The sequence below is a fragment of the Corylus avellana genome, chromosome 5, assembly GCF_965113065.1.
Source record: "Corylus avellana chromosome 5, dhCorAvel1.hap1.2, whole genome shotgun sequence".
In the NCBI taxonomy this organism is placed as follows: domain Eukaryota; kingdom Viridiplantae; phylum Streptophyta; class Magnoliopsida; order Fagales; family Betulaceae; genus Corylus; species Corylus avellana.
The window spans coordinates 28150920-28170009 of record NC_142494.1 but is presented as its reverse complement, the minus strand read 5'-3'; the positions used below and the strand labels follow the sequence as shown (position 1 = coordinate 28170009).

General features: G+C 35.3%; 1 protein-coding gene across 1 annotated transcript; it reads right to left on the bottom strand.

Moving 5' to 3' along the window:
• Window positions 1–6413: 6413 nt before the first annotated feature.
• LOC132183060 (zinc-finger homeodomain protein 8) lies at window positions 6414–7980 on the bottom strand. The gene has a single exon (XM_059596456.2). The coding sequence runs from the start codon at window positions 7675–7677 to the stop codon at window positions 6679–6681; it is 999 nt and encodes a 332-aa protein (XP_059452439.2). The 5' UTR covers window positions 7678–7980; the 3' UTR covers window positions 6414–6678.
• Window positions 7981–19090: the final 11110 nt, after the last annotated feature.

The window sequence follows — 19090 nt, the reverse complement described above, 5'->3', positions numbered from 1 at the left end:
TAATTCTCAATTTTTCTTGAGCAGCCCATTTGCTAAAACGCATTAAATTAAATTGTTACCTGAGAATGAACTTGATTAGAAGCCTCAAACCAGCTTGGGCAGCATGTGATGGAAGTAAAAGGCCGTATTAATTGTTTCTACTTTGGACTAGACCAATGGGCTCTTTCTTTTTCGTTGTCTCGTGGAATAAAGTCCATATCTTGATTGGACATGGGCATGGCATGGGCAATGGAAATAAATGTTAGGAGATTTTTATTCTCATCATTTTTATTGTGAAGGTTAAGAAGCTTAAAAAAAAAAAAAAAAGAAGAAGAAAAGGCTTTAGTACTTAAAAAGTTTTTTTTAGGCAAAAAAGGTGTTGGTTTGTTCTAAAAATGCTAAAAACTGTGTCGTGGAGAGAGCTTGAAAATGAGATTTTTTTTTGGGGAAAATTCACTTCACCCCCTGAAGTTTCAGGAGTTTTTCAATTCGAACCCCAATGTTTAAAAATTGGCAATGTACCCCCCAATGTTTCAAAAAATTTCGTTCAATTCAGACCCTCCGTTACTAATTTTCGTCTAATTGGACGGAAATCATTTCACGTGCGTCTCACGTGGGATTTTGATGCCCTCTATTCCAATTTTATCATCATTAAAACCTATGAAATTACGCAATTACCATCATTAAAACCTATGAAATTAAGGGTAATTAGGTAATTTCATAGGTTTTGATGAGGGCAAAATTGGAATAGAGGGCATCAAAATCCCACGTGAGACGCACGTGGGATGATTTCCATCCAACTAAACGGAAATTAGTAATAGAGGATTTGAATTGAAAATTTTTGAAACATTAGGAGGGTTACATTGCCAATTTTTAAACATTGGGGTTCGAATTGAAAAACTCCTGAAATTTCATAGGGGTAAAGTGAATTTAACTCCTTTTTTTAAAAAAAAAAAAAAAAAAAAAAAAAAAAAAAAAAAAAAATTCCATTGTAATCCCAAACAGACCGTAAAACCACTATGAGCATTGTAGTTGAAGTGGCGTGGTGGTGCCAATGATGGCGTTGGAGGTGGTACAATTGTGGTTGGCTTTGCATTGGCGGATTGGGAATGTTGTTGGCCATCACTCCCATGTAGGGCTTTATGAAGAACAAATACAAGGAAAAAGGAATAACTCGCCTCTTTACATGCAATTTGAAGGATGCCTTTATGATTGTGAAAATCACTTTTTTTTTTTTTTTCTTTCTTTCTTTTTGTGAATTCCTAGTGTGATTATGCAAACAGAAGCGCATAATACTATGGAATACGATAGAATTAATTAAGCACATACATCCCAAAGTTTATATTAAAAAAATGTACTGAATTTGAAAGATAATGTATAAGGGGTGGTGTAAGGCTGATAAGCTAGGAATTTCCAAGATGGAGACTCTTAAGCATATGACCTGAAAATAGTACTTGGACCACCGCATCACAAGTGCACTACATGCATCTTTATTCTGCAAAATAATGCTGTGGTCCTTCATTGACTTGCATTCATGTTTCTTTTCTTATGTTTGCTTGCTGGAAGGTTCAACCTTTTACTAAAGTTAAAAGTTACATATGAACATGTAAAAAATTGCAATAATATTTCCCAAGAAAGATGAGAATTAGTTTGAAATCCATATCTATATATGTATTGCTGTCTTTTCTTCTTTATTTTTATAGTTTTTTTTTATGATTTTTTTTCATCCACTCAATAAAAAGTTAGGTAAAATATCCAAAAAGGTCCACATGGTAACAAGAAATGCAGCCAAAACCATATTGAAAGATTCCTTTGCACTTAGTTTTCAATGTAGGTCGTTGTATGGGAAATTATTTTGTCCTTAATCTTGAGTAGAGTGTGAAAGTAGTTGTAATGATAATAGAGCTAAAAATAGGAGATGTTTAGACAGGAGATTTGGTGTTAAAATCAGCCCCAAAAAGGATGGGTAGGCCTCCCTCATTTGCTGAAGCATTGCTCCAAAGTGCCTTTTGTGGTAATTTGCCGACCTTTTGGATTAGGTTGAAGATAGTCCCCTCCCTGGTCCAGAATTTGTGGGAAAATCCCTATAATGACACAAAATAGGCAACCAATTACCCTCTCTCAGAATCCATTGTGAATAGACTAGCAATACACTTTGTATCACTAGCTTCCCCACATCAAAGTAGACACTAACCTCATACATGTAATGTGTCTAAACTTATTCTTCTGCTCAGTATCCGCCCCACCCACAAAAATCACGTGTTTGTATAGGGTAAAGCTCGGATTTTGGGTCTTTCAAGGCCAAATGACTTACAACTCGAGCCAACCCTTATTGAGATGAAACTCTAACATATATAAGTCGTGTGTCTGGCTAATGGTTCCTCAGCTGGCATCCATTAGTGTATTATGTTGTATTTCACACGCTACCGTCTAAAAAAATGAAGTAGTTTTCTGTGGAAAGTTACGTATATGCATCTTTCCATATGGAAATGGTCAAGTTTTCATTAATTTGGCGAACCTATGAAGTAGAGTCACAGTCACAATTTGGTGGGCTGCACATGAGGAAATTTGAGTGCAAGACGAGAAGTATATATGGGTTTCTTTTCTTGCCTCTCATTATGCCCCCACCATTCCCGTTTACCATGGAAAATAAACATTAATCTTTCACTTTATCTAAAGATAGTTTACTGAGCTTGTTTGGGTCTGCGATTTTTTTATATTTTTTTTTTATCTCAACTCAAAATTATGACTATTAAAAAAATTTAGAAATTATATTTAGGTGGTTTAAAGAATAAAAAATATTACAAAAAAGCAAAAAGAAAAAAGAAATAAAAAAATTTGTGGTGGTTTTGAATCACCCTTGAAACTAATGGGGGTGACCGAGCCATCCCAACGGCGATTTTGGGAGTAGTTCGGCCACCCCAAAGTTAGACAAGGGTGGATCAGACATCTTCAAACTCTTAGGGGTGGTCCGGCCACCACCTCTAAATATATATATATTTTAATGAAGAGTTGGGAAGAATAACTCAAACAAGCCCAATTTTCGATGTTTTTGGCTCCAAATACCCTAGAGACTTGATTTCTGTGTATAATTATAATTATGCTATCAAATTAGTGATCAAGGTTTACACAATGATATGGACTCCCCCCACTAAATTCCATTACATTTATTTATCTCTTAATTTTCACAGTTTCTGCAACTCGTTTGAAATTAAAAATTGATGTGTTTTTTTTGCACTTACAAATACAATCATGGGCAATTACCACCGACACTACTAGCAGCTTTTCCTCTTACTCGTTTTACCTTGAAATTCCTTTATAAGGTGTTGGGGTAAATAACTACAATAAATCGTGTTATTTTTTTGCCATTATCTTTAATTTTCTTTTGTTTTGATTTGTTATTGTAATTTTATTTTCACACATCTAAGGGGTTTGCACAATGGGTGTATGATACTACCTCAAAACGAATTTGTTTTTTTTCTTTTTTCTTTTTAATTCAATTGGGGAGAAAAGGGAAGTTACAAAGAAAGTGGGTCTTTACCACTGAGTTGTTTTCTTTCTTGTGAAGGTAAAACAATCACCATTGAAAAAGTTTCCTTGTCACCTCCAAACAAGTGAAGTGAGTAATGCTCATTTAACGAAAAGAAAACACGAGCATTTGTATTATTTGATTAAGAGTCGGGCTGTTCAATATTATAGAGTAACCTTGTTGCTTGCTTGAGATTTAAATCCAATGATTAAACACATAGACACTCTAACCATCTACTTTTTGGAACAGAGAGATGGGTACCCAGGAAAATGAAGAGCCGCCACCACCAAATAATTCCCTTTTTAACTGCTCTTTTTAACTGCTCTTTTACAAGCAATAAAATATATTATAATCCCACAAATCTCACTCTCATCAAAGGTTAAACTTAGATCTCCTCTTTAAAAATGAAATTAAACCTAAGTGACAGCATATCTAAAGCTGTGACTATCAACAGCATATCTAAACCATAGAATACGACTGGTAATTTTTAATATGATTTATGAGCAATTTAATTAAATAGATTGGATTAGAGTTAATCTTTATGGTCTTATACCTATGTCTTGATACGATCTAAACCATACACGAATCTGACATAAACTCAATATAAAATTAGTGGGTTAGGATTGAGGGGTGTGACCCGTTTAATTAAATAAATTGGATTAGATATTACCCGTATAATTTTATACTCATACGTTAACATGACTTAAACCCGACATGCGAACACAAATTATCATCCATATTATAAAATTAGTCATCGTTCCTCAAAACTAAAAAGAGAATAGTAAAATTTTGACAAGGGGTGACTTGAACCATAAATAATAAATTACTTGGATTTAAGTTCAAATATCAAATCACATGGTTTTGGGGTCGCATTCATGGCATGTATAATGCATTAAGACATAGGGACAAGGTTGCCAAATTCAACGAGATGCACCAAGCATAAAAACTCCATTCCTCAAACTTAACTCTCTCATTAAGCAATTATTCATTATTACAAATAGTGGTGCATTGAATCTATTACGCAAGTAAGGAAAGAGATCAAATCAAATCAACAGTTGCTTCCAAGCGGCTAAGAATGAAGATCAATAAATAAAGATCATTTGCAACAAAGGTTATGCTTTGTTAACGTGGTACGTAGCAAATTGTTATATTCCAATCATACTAGTTTGAATCTCTTATCTCTCTTCTTTTGTGTGGATATATATATATATTAAAACAATGTTATAATAAAAAATAAAAGTTAATTTTTAGATTTAATAGAAGCTTGTAAAAAATAAAAAAAAAATTAAGCTGATTTTTACTCATCTCACTTATATAGTTGTTATATATCAATCTATTAAATAGCATTTATTTTTTGTTTTATATTTGAAAACGATATGCCAAAAGAAATTTAATCACTATTTATCCAAAAGAAAGGGAAAATCAAGAACAGAAAAAGAAACTTCTTGGGTACAAACATCCCCATATGGGCATTAAAGAAAAGGAGAAGTACAATGTCAACTATCACCCATTCTTTCTTGAGCAAATATTAAAATTTATCAGACTAAAAGCAGTCTTGGTGCCTCAACTTAAAAATAGAAAATAAATCCACAAAAATAAAAAATTAAGAAAATAATTGCACATAGAATTTTATTATTTTTTTTTTTAAAAAAAAAAAAAATACAGCTTGGTTCAGCTCAATTAAATTTCAATCCAAACAGTATCTGATCAAAGGGTAGGAGAAGGGATATTGGTGCATCCAAGGTAACCACGGCCCTCCCTTAAGAGGGTAGTGAATTATTCGTCGCATAAAAGTACAGGACTGTAGGGCACCCCCGTTGGCCACATGCAATTAGGACTGTGGGGTAGTGTATTTTTAGGTAGTTCATATAAAAAAAAACAGTCAATTAAAACACGAAAAAAAAACAAAAAAAAGCCACGCAAGCTGTGGAAAGAGTATTGCTCTGTTTTGTAAAACAGTTCAATAATTTCGGCCTCTCACACCTCATCAGAGGGTTTGGGGGTTATTGAATTAAGGACCGACCCATATCTTGGAAGTTGAGTATAGGAGCTCAAACACAAGACACGCACCCACAAAAACAAGATTACTGACTTCATCAATGACCCAAAACAAAACAACCCCAGAAGAAGTGGTAGACAAGACAATCAAGATTTAGTACTACTTCCGTCATCATCATTAATAAATTATATTAGCTACAAAGGAAGTGATCTGCTTCCCTTAAAAGGAAAGTGACAATAAAAAATTAGAAATGCATGGGACTTGGGAGCTCAATCTATCCTTATCCTTATCTGTATCATACAAATTGCAAGAGATTAGCCTATTGTTTTTACCTAAATATAACCTATTAAGCCCCACAAGATCTCATTAATTATCCAAACAAAGCAAAAGCTAATGCACATGGCTGTAGAACAATGCTTACTGCGCCTAGAAGGAATAAAATAAAGTCTTAAAAAAGTCTCTTGAAACGAAACAACATTGCCTAATTACCACAACCACTAAAATTCCATATACCCGATATGATATATATCCTCCCCCATTTGATATGAAATTGTAAGACATCAGATATCAATATTTCTATTCTTGTTTATAAATCAAACAGTGAAGTATTACAAAAAGCGAAAGGGATAAACTAGAATAATATTTTTATGACCGCCCCAATTTCTGCAGCAACACTTTCTGCTTCTTTCTCTCAGACAGAAGATGAACACCTCTCTCTCTCTCTCTGATGAGACATTAGATTCAGATATTACTGTTCTTGAGGTCCGGGAAGAGAAAAATAAAAAAAGAAAAAGAAGGAATAAGTTGTTTATTCTAACATGGAAGAGAAGAATAAAGCTGAAGTTAACAATTAAAGTTCATGATCCCCACAAACCCCCTCAAAACCACAATCCCAAAAGAAGGAAATCATGCCAAATGAACTTTAGAAAAATTAATAAATATCAGAGTTAAAGTACTTAGACCAGCGAAAAGAGAGATTAAATAAACCAAATTAAATTCCCTTTTTGGATCAATCTAGCTCTTCCATGATATCCTCAACAAAGTGATCATCATCTCATTAATATAAACTACGAAAAAAAAAAACAATTAAACTGAGCAGAAACGACTACAATTAATTAATAACCCAGAGAGTCTTACTCTATAAACTAACACCTTATTATTTCATCAAAGATCAAGAAGACGAAGATGACCCATTAGTGGCACCATGAGCCCCGCTGTCACTCTGGTAGTGATTCGGGTTCTCGCCCAGGTTGATGTTTTCGTTGTTGTTGTTGTTGGTGGTGGTGGTGGCGGCGGTGGCGGCGTTGCCGTTGCCGTTGCCGTTGCCGTTGTTGTGGGTATGCTCAAGAATGTTGCTGTTCTGACCACCATTAGCATCCCTCTTCACAAAGGTGTTCTTATTGTTGTGCATCCACACCTTCAGCACACCCTTTTCCACCGCAATTTCATTGCAGAACTTCTGCACCAATTCCTCGTCTCTCTTTTGCATCTTCCACCCCACTCTCTCCGCAAACTGGAACATCTTCTCCTTCTGCTCCTGGCTGAACTTGGTCCTGTGCCGCTTTCTAGCATTCGGGCTCAGCGTGACCATAGCGTTAGTAGGATCAGCTCCGCTCTCCGGCGGAGCTGACAGGCCCCCAGAGAGAGCCAAAAGCATGTGGGGCGCGGAGGGGTAGTAGGACGAGGAGATCGGCGGTGGGGAAGCTGAATTGGGGCTCCGATTTGACGCAGGTGGCGGCGGTGGCGGAGGGTGGTGGCGATGGTGGGGCTGGTACTCAATGACATGAGTGGTGGTGGTGGTTGAGATTGGGTCCTCCGGCTCGCGGCGGTGGAAGTTACGGTGGCAGCCACAGGCGGCGCATTTGAGGGATGTTGGGTCAGCGGTGGTTGCTGAAGGGGAGGGCATGAACTCGCCGCAGCCGTCCAGAGCATGTCCTCCTAAGGATGCTGCATGGTTCTTGAGGCATTCTTTGTAGGTGACAACTAGTTGCGGGTTGGCGAGGTGGTGGTGCTGGTACTGCTGGTGGTGCGGATTGTGCCGTTTCAGTACGCCGTTGGAGAAAGATGAGGGCTTGGACGGTTGGATCCGGGTTGGTGTCTCGCTGTCAGCTTCTGGGGATTTTGTAGCTCCAGTTGTGGTGGTGGTGGTGATGGTGGGGGTTATATCCATCGCTCTAACATCTAGGGTCCCCAAATGAATTATAAAAAATAAAAAAGAAAAGAGCTCTAGCTTTTAAGGATTTGTTAGGGTTAGGTTTCTGCAAAGATTAGAAATATCAGTGTCCATCGAAGTGGTGGGATGTTGTAGAAAATGGAAGAAATATGTGTGGAGTTCGAGAGAGCAAAGATAAATTTAATTTTGGGTGACAACAAAAAAAAAAGAAAAGAAAGGAAGCAGAGGTAGAAGAAGAAGAAGAAGAAGAAGAAGATGATGATGATGATGAGCAGTGATGACAGTCGATAATAAAAATCTTGGTTTTGTGGTTGTCCTTCTTAACCACTTGTTTTTTTAACCCTGGTTCTAATCCATGGTTAAGTTCCTTACCCCACTTGGGGTTAGATGTTTCGCGTGTAATAAATATCCCTAGCTAGTGAATCAATCCCCTATGGTTTCTACTTTTCTACGCTCAATTTTTCATCCTTTGAGGTTTTGACTGGCCTGCTTCGCAATAATGGTCCGAGTTATTAGCCTTTCTTGAGGGTTTTTCCAGACAATTATGACTCACTTACGGCCGAGTTGACCCGGAGTCCTGTTCTTTTTTTTTATGTGGTAAACCATAGCAGTGAGAGAGAGAGAGACCTGCCACTCTGAGACATTGATTGTAACCCATCTTTATATATATAATTTGTCAATTTTGTGTAAGGTGTGTGGACCGCTAGGCCACCCAAATACACCCACACTCCTTTTAGACTTGATTACCCTTCACTACCGCAGTGTATGTTCAACATCAGAGTGTAGAGGGCATGCTATGTTAGGTTATGGCAGAACTGTCTTTTCACTAGTATAAGATCTTTGTCGGGTTACGATAGTTTCCCGACGTTCGACGGGTTTGTCCGAAAACCCCCTGTTTTCTCACTAAAACGACATCGCTTAGACTACCACGCACTGTTGGCAGCGTCCCGTAAAACTGGGTCGTACTTTTCCCCCGGACCAAACTGCCTCTCGAAGTCGTAATAATTACAGCCCAGTCCCGCCCACATTTGAAGCTTAGTCGCATAAAAGGCGGGAGGTTGGTCACCCTAATCATAATTAACATGAAATAAACAAGACTGATTTTCTGACACGTGTAAAGGACGTAGTACGTGGCAACACGTGTGGATTACACTTTACATGTACCAGCTGCCACGTACACTAATTGGTCCCTGTCCACAACATTAAAGTCAAAATTAATATTTAATTGTGAGTCTTAAAGATCGATTAGAAAAGCGGTAAGAGAAATGATAGGCTACTTCGAGACTACCCTATGAGTCTATCATCTTACTTTTGCGCGTTTCGAAGCCGTCGAGCGCACTGACTTTGGTGTTAATTAAGTACGTTAATCAGCCATATCAAGGCTTGATTAAACGAGGTTCACCAATGGGAATGGTACACATTGAGAGAGGGGGTTTGGGTGACGTAAGGGGACCAATCATGGAGCAGCTAAGGTTTGATCATCGAATGGCGTGCAAACAACCGTTGCATTGAAACTCACAACCTGTGAATTTATTACGGAGAGGCTATGGTGCGCTCACACAGTACAAGTTTAGTCTTCGGGAGCTCTGAATTTTGACCGGACAAAATAACACACTTGTTCTTCTTTTACAGCGGTGTTGGTAGAAAAAGCGTCTACTAGACCCATCTACCCACCAAAATCAGCTGGCTAATTTAAAAGAGTTAAATTCCTTCTTCTATCTAATATAAAATAAAATTTTATCCTTTTAATTTTATTTACTTGGAATTGCTGGGATGATAAATATATTATTTTTAAAAACAAGGTGTAATATCACATTAATTTTATTGACATCTATGTGATCCTTCATATTGGCGTGTTATTTCAGCGATATAAAATGATTGTTTTTACCCAAACTTTCGTGTGATAATACAAAAAAAATACTTTATATAGTATTAAGATTTTCCTGTGTTATATGTGGATTTCTTTGCTCCAATGAGCTTCCTCCGTGAAAAATCTCTCTCTAAGGCAAGCTTTTTGACTAATTCACGCAATTCTTAATGGAACACAAGTAAAACATAAGTAGGCTGCCTAAAATTACTCAAACTTTCTCGGTATCTAATCCTTATGAAGGAGCTAATAAGCCATTAGATTAAGCACATAGCACATGCTTCTAAAGCGGCTTCAAACATTATCTAAATCATAAGATTTGGCTTAACAAATTTGCTCGTTATTTCAATTTTAAAAAAAAATTATTATTTTAATTACTCACATTTTCAAATAACTTACATTTGGCTCTCTATTTTAGACGTTCACTTTCACTTTTTTTTTTAAAAAAAAAAATCAATAATTTATTTATTCTTTTAATATTCTTTATTGAGAGAAAAGAGAACGTTAGAGTTTTTTTTTAAATAAATAAATAACATTTGGTAAGTAAATAGTGAGCACTATAATAGCTCACCATTTTTTTTTTTGGTCAAAATTATTAAGCCAGATATAATTCATATTACTCTTATTTTAGCATCCAATTAGTGAAAATAACATTTGGCTATGTAGACGAAAATGCTCCTAGGATGCTTGTCTTTTATTTCACAAAGATACTTTTACTAGCATCTTTCTTGAGGCCTAAAATCTCTTTAAGCACAAGTATCAACAAACACAACCTGTCATGAATTTAAGGCCATACAAATTTGGATAACTTAACAAAGAGAAGGTTGTAGGTGAGTTCCTTCTCTTAAAATTCAAGTACCCTTGACAACAAGGGATCCTTTGCCAGATTGCAGTTTCCCATATGCTTGTAAATAATAAATTAATAAATAATAATAATAATTGATTAATCCAAAGAAAAAAAATGTATATTTAGATCATAATCCTTTGTTAGAAGATTGAATGGGTGGAACCCATTGGGGGAGATTTAGATGGGTTCCCAAATGCAAACATACAAGTCCTGTGCATGAGCAGGTGGTCTTACAAGGACAGTGCACCTCACACCCACATTTTCCTCATCTCTAGGGACAGGGTCACATTGTATGCGGTGGTCTGACAGTTACTTCCACCCTCTTCTCTTGTTTTTTACCTCCTTTGTTTCTCTTTTTCTTTTTTTTCTTTTTATTTTCTCCTTCTTCTTATTTATCAAATAATTATTTGGTTGACTCCGATTTGGATTTTATATATATATAGGAACTAACAATAATCAATTTATATGTATGCTTGATAAATGTCATGTAAATTGTTATGTGTCGGTCCATATTTTAATGATTGACGTATTGACGTGACAAGTACCACCTTACCCTTACAATAATCAAGGGCATATGGTTTTTCCAGTGAAAAAGAGCTAGCAAGTGGTATGAAGACCTAGCTAGCCTGTAAGTTGTTCGCCAATATGGACCATTTCAAGGACCTTGAGGCTGAAGCAAAAGTGGAATGGCTTATTGGGGTATGAAATCACGAGCCCATGGTGCCCATGGTTCAACCAGCCATAAACAGCAACTGATGGGTACGTACCATGGAAGCAAGACCCTGAGACCAAAATTCTTCCCTCTGAAGTCTGAACCATTAAATATATGTTTGTTGTGCCATCTATATATACACTGAAGAGATATAACAAGATTTCAAGAATGTAAAGCGTCAAAATAACGCAATCCCAAGGTTGAAAGTAGAAATGTGCAAAATCTCCAAATCAATGCCTAGCCATATAAAGCCCAAACAAAAGATGTCGCAAATGTTGAAAGGTGGTCTACCTAGATCATTTGAAGCTTACAATTCTACCTCATTAATTTAACAACAAGTTGAAACCTTAAACCTTAATGCAACAACATTCTCACCGATAAAAGATAATGCAACTTGACCTACTGACAATCCCTACCATCCAATTATGGCATTCTTCATACGATCATTCAAATATAAATGTGACATTGATGTTGTATCGGCTTTCATAGAGGGTAACTTCTTCTTCTTTTTGACAAGTAATAACACAATATATGTACTATTGGATATATACCTAAACCTTCAATAGTTTCAAAATGAAAAGGAAAATGGGTCTTTTTTTAATCATCATTTATTTTAAAATTTAAGTTGATAGATTTGTGTATTAGCATAGATCTACTTTGTGGCCAAGATAAATACTATGTAATGATTATAATTAATGTGATTGTTACTTGGTAGATGTACGTCTCGATCCATTAATTAACTGGTAATTAATTCTTGATGCATTTGTTCATCTCTATTTATTGAGTAAATAAGATGCACGGATCTATATATGACCCCTTGCCAAAAAGCTTTCAACGAAGATAGCCATCACAAACCCACATCAAGTAATAATAACCGGAATTAGAAAAAAAGTAATAATAACCGGAGCGATAGCTAAAAGTATCACAACATAACTTAGTATGAAGATCGAATCAAATGTTTCTAATTAAGACCGTTTATCAAATTAAACATTAAGATGTCCCTAAAAGGTAGCTCACTCGGCTGGGACCACAACTAATGAAGCAGATGTCACTAGTTCAAATCCTCCTCCTCCCTCTTGTGCGGACATGTCAAAAAAAAAAAAAGAAGTAAGATATTACATGTCAAATCTAAAACAATCTCTAAATAGTATCTCAATGGTTATACGTCGAATTATAAACCCCCTCAATGCTAATTAAATTATAGTTATGAACGAGCTCGCATTCTACTTCATCAAAGCTAGCAAATATCCAATACAAAAAACAACAATATGATGTGCAAAGTATTTCACATGAGTATAAAGCGAGTGCATGTTTGATACATCATACATATAAAATAATCATGCCATAAAAGAGCAACAAGAAGCATCTGTGTGAACTTAACTCACCTTGATCGTAAAAGCCCTCTTGGTAACCATCCTTGAACTCACCAAAACCAAAATCGGCAAAAAATTATATCATTAGTCTCATGTCTAAACTAAAACACACCTAAAACCTAAGCTTTTTAGAATTTTTGGTAGATGATAGATCGATCGAACAATTGTTGTCTGACAGTTCAATCGGTGTTGGGCCGATCAATCTTTACTAGCAAAAACTCTTTGTCCCAAAAGGTCCTAACTTTAGCCCTTCTAACACTTCCCAAGGCTCTAATATGACTCCCAACATTGTCTTAAGCATCCAACGTCTCTAATATGAGGTTCCATTAACACTAAAGTCCCCATCTTGCTTCCAAAATTCAAACTTTACATTAACCCACAACAAGTCTTTTCTAAAACATTCTCAAATTGCATGGATCTACTCATAATCCTTTAACAAAACTGTAGGATAGTTTTGTCCCAGATTTAGATTTCTTAGCATCTAGTTAGCGCTACCTGTGAGGATAAACTTAGCATCTAGTTAGCACTACCTGTGAGGATAAATACCAATAGATGATCCTATAACTTATGTGACAGTACTCATCAATTCTTAATTTTTTTTTTTTGTACAATAATTTATCTAAATGATGATAGGTACTGGCACATCAGTTTAGTAAAATAAATTAAATAAGAGTATAATATATAACAGTTGTCAACAAATCGGTGGCAATTATTATGGCCATGATAAAGATAGGTAATGAGAATATATAATGTCATACACAGTAAAGTTAGTTTAGCCCTACCGACTGATCATGAAAGATTTTTGAAGCTTGATTACCATGGCCTGTTAATCCAAGGAAAGAGAATGTTAGAATTTCTTTTGTGGAGGCAAAAGATTAAGATGCACAGCAAATACCTAACATACCTCCAAAGTTCCAAACCCCAAGCTGGAAAGAGATCACCTAACATGCAACATCTCATGGTGCCATAATGGACACTCACTAATTAAAGGTCCAAAATCAACAAAATGGGATATTTTCAGTATAATATATGTCAAGTTAGAGATCCATGTAAGCACAATTTTTGGTATTTATCCCCTGAATGAAATCATGTGAGTGATGGTCAAGGCAACAACCGGCACAGCTTTTTTACAATAATTATATGTGTTTTGTGTCCAATGTGGGGGTGTGACCTACAGGGGATAAATTAGAACCTGGATAGGCCAAATTGGATGGTTTTGAAGGTCATTTTAGTGGCACAGTGCTTTAATCTTGTGGGGTAGGCTGGTCCATATAGGAAAAAAAAAAAAAGGGGGTCATTGAAAGGCTTGGAAAGGCTCTCTAATAAGCTACTGATCAATCATCAACATTCTTTGTTTTCTTTCTTTTTTATCTCCTAGAAGGAAAAAGAAATTAATGTTCATTTTTGCATTTTTGGGTCTCATTAGAACATTTAATGTACAAGACATACGTTTATCATTTGCTTAATCAAAATTTATCATCCAACATTGAATTGGTGGGAGATATAATTATATATATAATTCATATTTGCAAGGCCCAACACATAAAAAAAAAAAAATGATTATTATGTGACAGCCAATTATTGTGTATGAGTAAAGGTGGCATACAGTTCAAATCCTATTCACTTCTTTAATATGAAGCTACCTCAGAGTAGTCAGTCAAATCTTACCACGTGCATTGGCTGACTTCCACTATCCCTTGTAAACCATTCTGACAAAGCATTTAGGGCATTCACATTCCATTAGGCAGATTTTTTTTCTTCTTCTTTATTATAATTAAAAACCATGATTTTTATTTTAGCTACTTAAATATTAATTAAAATAATTAATTTTAATTTTTTTATCAATTTAAAATTTTAAAATAAACAACAATTTAACTAAATATTAAAACAGAAATCTAATTATCAAAATTGAAAATGACAGGCAAAAAAAAAAAAAAAAAAAATTGAATATCCTGACATCCCTGACAAACAGCAATGACTAGAGGGGTCTACTTTTGCAAGCATCAAGAAAGCAACATTGCATATGTCGTATTTATCCCATATATAAGGGTAAGTTTATAAAAAATAATAAGTTTAATTATTTGATTAATTATTTAACATTTATTGCTCGTGTGTGAGCACAAATTCTTTCTCACCAAGTGAGTCCCAACGCGCGTAAAATCTATAACTAAAATTTGAGGCAAATTGTAAAGTCAATAATTAAACTCATAATTTACGTCTTTAATGTTATGTTAAATTAATACTTATTTAAACAGTTTAAGTAAATAAAAATAATAAATTTAATTATTTAAGCAACATTTTAGCAAGTCACACCCAAACCCGAATGGAGAGAACCTATAGGGAGGAATTGACCGTAAGCATGAAGATCCTCACTTTGATGCTTAAGTCAGTAAATTAAGCCTTTGAAGAATAAACATATCGGATAGACTAGTGAGAGTATGTAGATATTATACTTAGGAGAATCGTTCTACTCACATTTATATGGAATGTCCCTCTTTTCTACTCATTCACCATAGAATTTGGGATCAAGGGAATATTAGGATGGAATTCATGCCCTTCTGTTGTTAAGGTCATTGTATTGGAAATAACGATGGGGGAATTGTAGGAAAAATAAATGTAGAACCTAAACATAATGGGAAGTAATTGAAATATTCTGGACAATAAGGTGATTATGATCTCTTAAATAAATATTGCCTCCCACTTAAATTAGAAGTTTTGCAAAAAAAAATCAAAGCAATCTTATCATCATGATACAATATGATCCCATAAAACAAGATAATATGAGAAACAGTTAAATAAATAACTATTAAAACGTGATAATAGATAAACTATTATTAATTTAAAATTCAAAATAATTACGAAATATTTACAAAATTTGAAATTTTAATTTGATGAAATAATTTCAACACACTGCTCACCCTCTGACAAAATATCAAGAAAATTGAGGTACTTACGTGGAAGATAGTTACTTCTTGTAGTCATTTTTCCCGTTTGCCCTGTGCAATTATCTTGACGGGTAACTCGATCGGACAAATATCAAATATACTGAACATAAATCCTTTTTTCGTGATATCAAGGCTATTGTACTTAATTCCTTTTCTGTGAATTAATATAGTTACATAAAATATCCCATACTCACGCCCTAAATAAAATAAAGTTAGTCCATTGAATTTTATTCTCTCTAGTGTTTACTGTTAGGGCAAAGAGCAATGCACAGTTCCCTTTTGTAGCCACCAACACAAGAAAATACAATCAACAAACACATCCATGGAGGGTTCATCCAACAACCATAGATGTATGTTTTTTTAAAAAAAAACACATTCTGTGAATTAAAATGAGTACCAAGTTGCGCAAAATACTTTGGACTTATTCCGGGTCTGATTTGAATTAATTGTTGCATAAATTCACACAAACATTGCATAATTGCATTACATAAAATACAGGAAAATAAATATTCCAAAGGTACCTACTCGATCTCATGAGCGTTAATGTTGATGCAGCGTAGGGCCTCCTTGTCCCCAACTAACCCAGTCTGGGCCCATGGATATCTTAATTTTCTCTTTCATTTTTTTATTATCATCGGCCCTAGCCCATATACTGCCCTTCACTGTACACCTCGATCGCCCTTTGTGCTTCCTCGGCCCGAGGACTTCTCAACAATGTGGCTCAAGGAGTACCATTGTTGATCTTATATTCCGTCAGATGCTAAATGGGATCCTCTCTCCAAAACCCCTCCATCCCCCCTTTACAAGAGACTTCTTAAGAAATATAGACATAAAATAGAAATTCTTATAAATTTTGAGCTGTCGGAATTGTTAATAATTCGAACAGTAAATTACTGAAGATTTGGAACTAGATAGATCATAATGACTTGTTTGTTTTTTTAATTAAGGGCGTATATATAGGTATAGTAAGAAATAGATAGTCGTGTCGGTAACCCTTTTGGTTTTGGGTTTTGTTCTGTTTACTTGTTTACGAAACGTTGCCATATTTAACTACCGTATTGGCCGCATCAATTTGTTTGACAGACCTATCGTCTTTATTTTTTATTTTCTTGGAAAAAAAAAAAAAAAAAAAAAAAGGAGAAAAAAAGAGAAGGGCTCAGGGACATAGAGATGATGGTGGGCTTAGATAAGCAGTGCCTAGGCAGCATAATTATGGCGTCTGACGAATCTACCTAATGGTCCTTGACATCTGGACCGTTCCTTAAATATGGTGGGAACGGGGAAGTAAAAGTAAAACATGGATGTGTAGTGAGGTTCGGGGGGAGGGGAGAGTGCTGCGCTGGCGGACCTACATGCCGCAACAACTGGAGTCTGGAGGAGTATCCAACTAGTCAAATTGGATCATTATTAGTGGGGGGATTTAAGGGCATAGAAAATGAAATGACATTAGCCTACAGCTGGCATTTTGCCACCTATGCTTTCTGTCAGGGTGCAGGGGGTTGTTTGCGAGAGCCCATCAATATGATTGTTTCTTGTACCCTAACCACCCAAATCATGCGATCTTATTTTTCTTTTCTCTATCACATTAACCATGAAACACTTGGATTTAAATAATTTGTTCAAAATATATGGGAATATTACGTGGAGAAACTGTTGCCACGTATGAGCATTTGTTTTCCACTTGACTGTCTCATCATGCATCATGCATGTTCATTGTTGGGTGTCTGTCATTCATCAATTTGAACCCAAGAATGGGGTAAGCGTAATTTCTCTGACGACTTCTGGGTTTGACTGGGAATTTAAACAATGGTCAAAGTTGTTGCCTTTTACAATGCACAGTCAAAACTTCAGCAAAAGGTACCTTTTTTATAATAGTTTTATGGTGATATGAGTGCAAATAGTGTTTTTAGGTGGAGTTTACGTTAGAGAATATGTTTTCTCTAGGGTTTATTTAAGAAAATTGTTTGCAAACATGTTTATTTTGGATGTGACCATGTAACCAGCTCTCTAATCTTTTTTTAATGTTTCAATTGTTTTAAAGTGACCTTCAATTTTTTTTAAAAAAAAAAAAAAAAAAAAATTAAGCACTTGTTTTTTCAAAATATTCCAAAAAAAAAAAAAAAAAAAACCAACAACAACCCAATTGGCCAGACATTTGTGCCAGACAAATTGTTAGTAAGACTTGCTCCAAAGATCATCGATCGGTACGGTAGATAAGTTGGGCCTAAAGCCTTATCTCTTCGATTTCCAAGGTAGGCCCAAGGTTCTGTCGAAATGCGTATCCAACCGGAAGCCCAATGATTACGAGGCCATTTTTAAGCCTTTGTGTCTCCTGCCGAATATCATGGTTGCCCAGTAGCAGATTTATTTTTCATTTCCTTCTCAGGTTCCGTAAATAGTCAAAGACATTGAAGAGTATTCAGAAAGGCATTTAGGAAATTGGTCTGATTCTATTTCCTCTCTCATCCGACAAATCCACTAGGCCCAGAGTCTGTTTTTCTTGGGTAATTCAAGGCCCATGGTGGTAAGTCAAGGCCTAGAAAATAGAGGAAGTTATCATTCGTTATTCTTGTTGTTTCCATTTTTACTTTGCTAGTAATCAACTTTGTCTTCTTTTTGTTCACCTTAGGAGGCTGATGATTTAAGAAGGCTACGAGAATTAGAGGTAGCCCTCTTCCATTCCATATATTAGTCACTTCTCAAATAAAGGTAGGATATGATGCCATCTCTTTTGTTTTTATTATGAGCACCGTTAAGGGCTAGATTTTATAAGTTTTCTTTTAAACTAACGTGAAAGTTTATAATTTGTGAAATAATTAAGCAAAATATTTGACTTCTGAATTTAAGTAGTTTGCGATTAACTTATCACTCATATACTCTTAATTATTTCACTAATAATCAATTATTAGATCAATTTGTAAGATAATTATAGTACCGAGTAAACTGAAATCTAGTTAACCTCTCAATAGTCAAGTGCTCAAGTACTATTGTAATTTGTATATAGTAGATGCAAGTGGGTAAAAAATAAAAAATAAAAAAATAGAGTTTTTTTCGGTTTTTATGTCAAAGTAGATGCAACACGTGGTCATGGATCCCATCATGAAGCAGTATATATATAATGCTCCCCATTTGGAATATTATAGCTATTGTTCATGATGTTGAAATGATAATGTTTGATTTATGATGGATAATGGAATGTTCTGTGAATGGGATCAATAGGTGTGCCAACTAAGCAGCTCATGAGCTAGGACAATGGGCTATGATACGCCAACTGATATTTTCAGCAATTTATTATTTAAATTATTTGCAATTTGATAATAACTATCTGTTCTTATAAATTTTGACTGTTTAGGTCTCAAATGAGGTATGTTAGAAGACATGTTTTTTGGGCTGCTAACTAAGCCTATACAAAGTCCCTCAATCAAATTATGATTCCCTATAATTAGGTAGTACAATTTGGGCTACCTACAAATTAGAGGGTTATAGAACGAACTTAACCTGAGTCGTCTAAAATATCACCTTACCCGACAAGTCTAAGATATAAGATTCACTTGGTCGAAACAAATAAGCCTTACAATCCTTATTTTGTAAACTACCCAAATTGCAATGCACCAATTATAAGGGATTGGCCCTCCACATAGCTTTTGTTGCTAATGCATGTAATTT

Bases quoted from the DNA above. Each gene is read 5' to 3' on its own strand.
- LOC132183060 (XM_059596456.2), bottom strand. From the start codon at position 7,677: ATGGATATAACCCCCACCATCACCACCACCACCACAACTGGAGCTACA.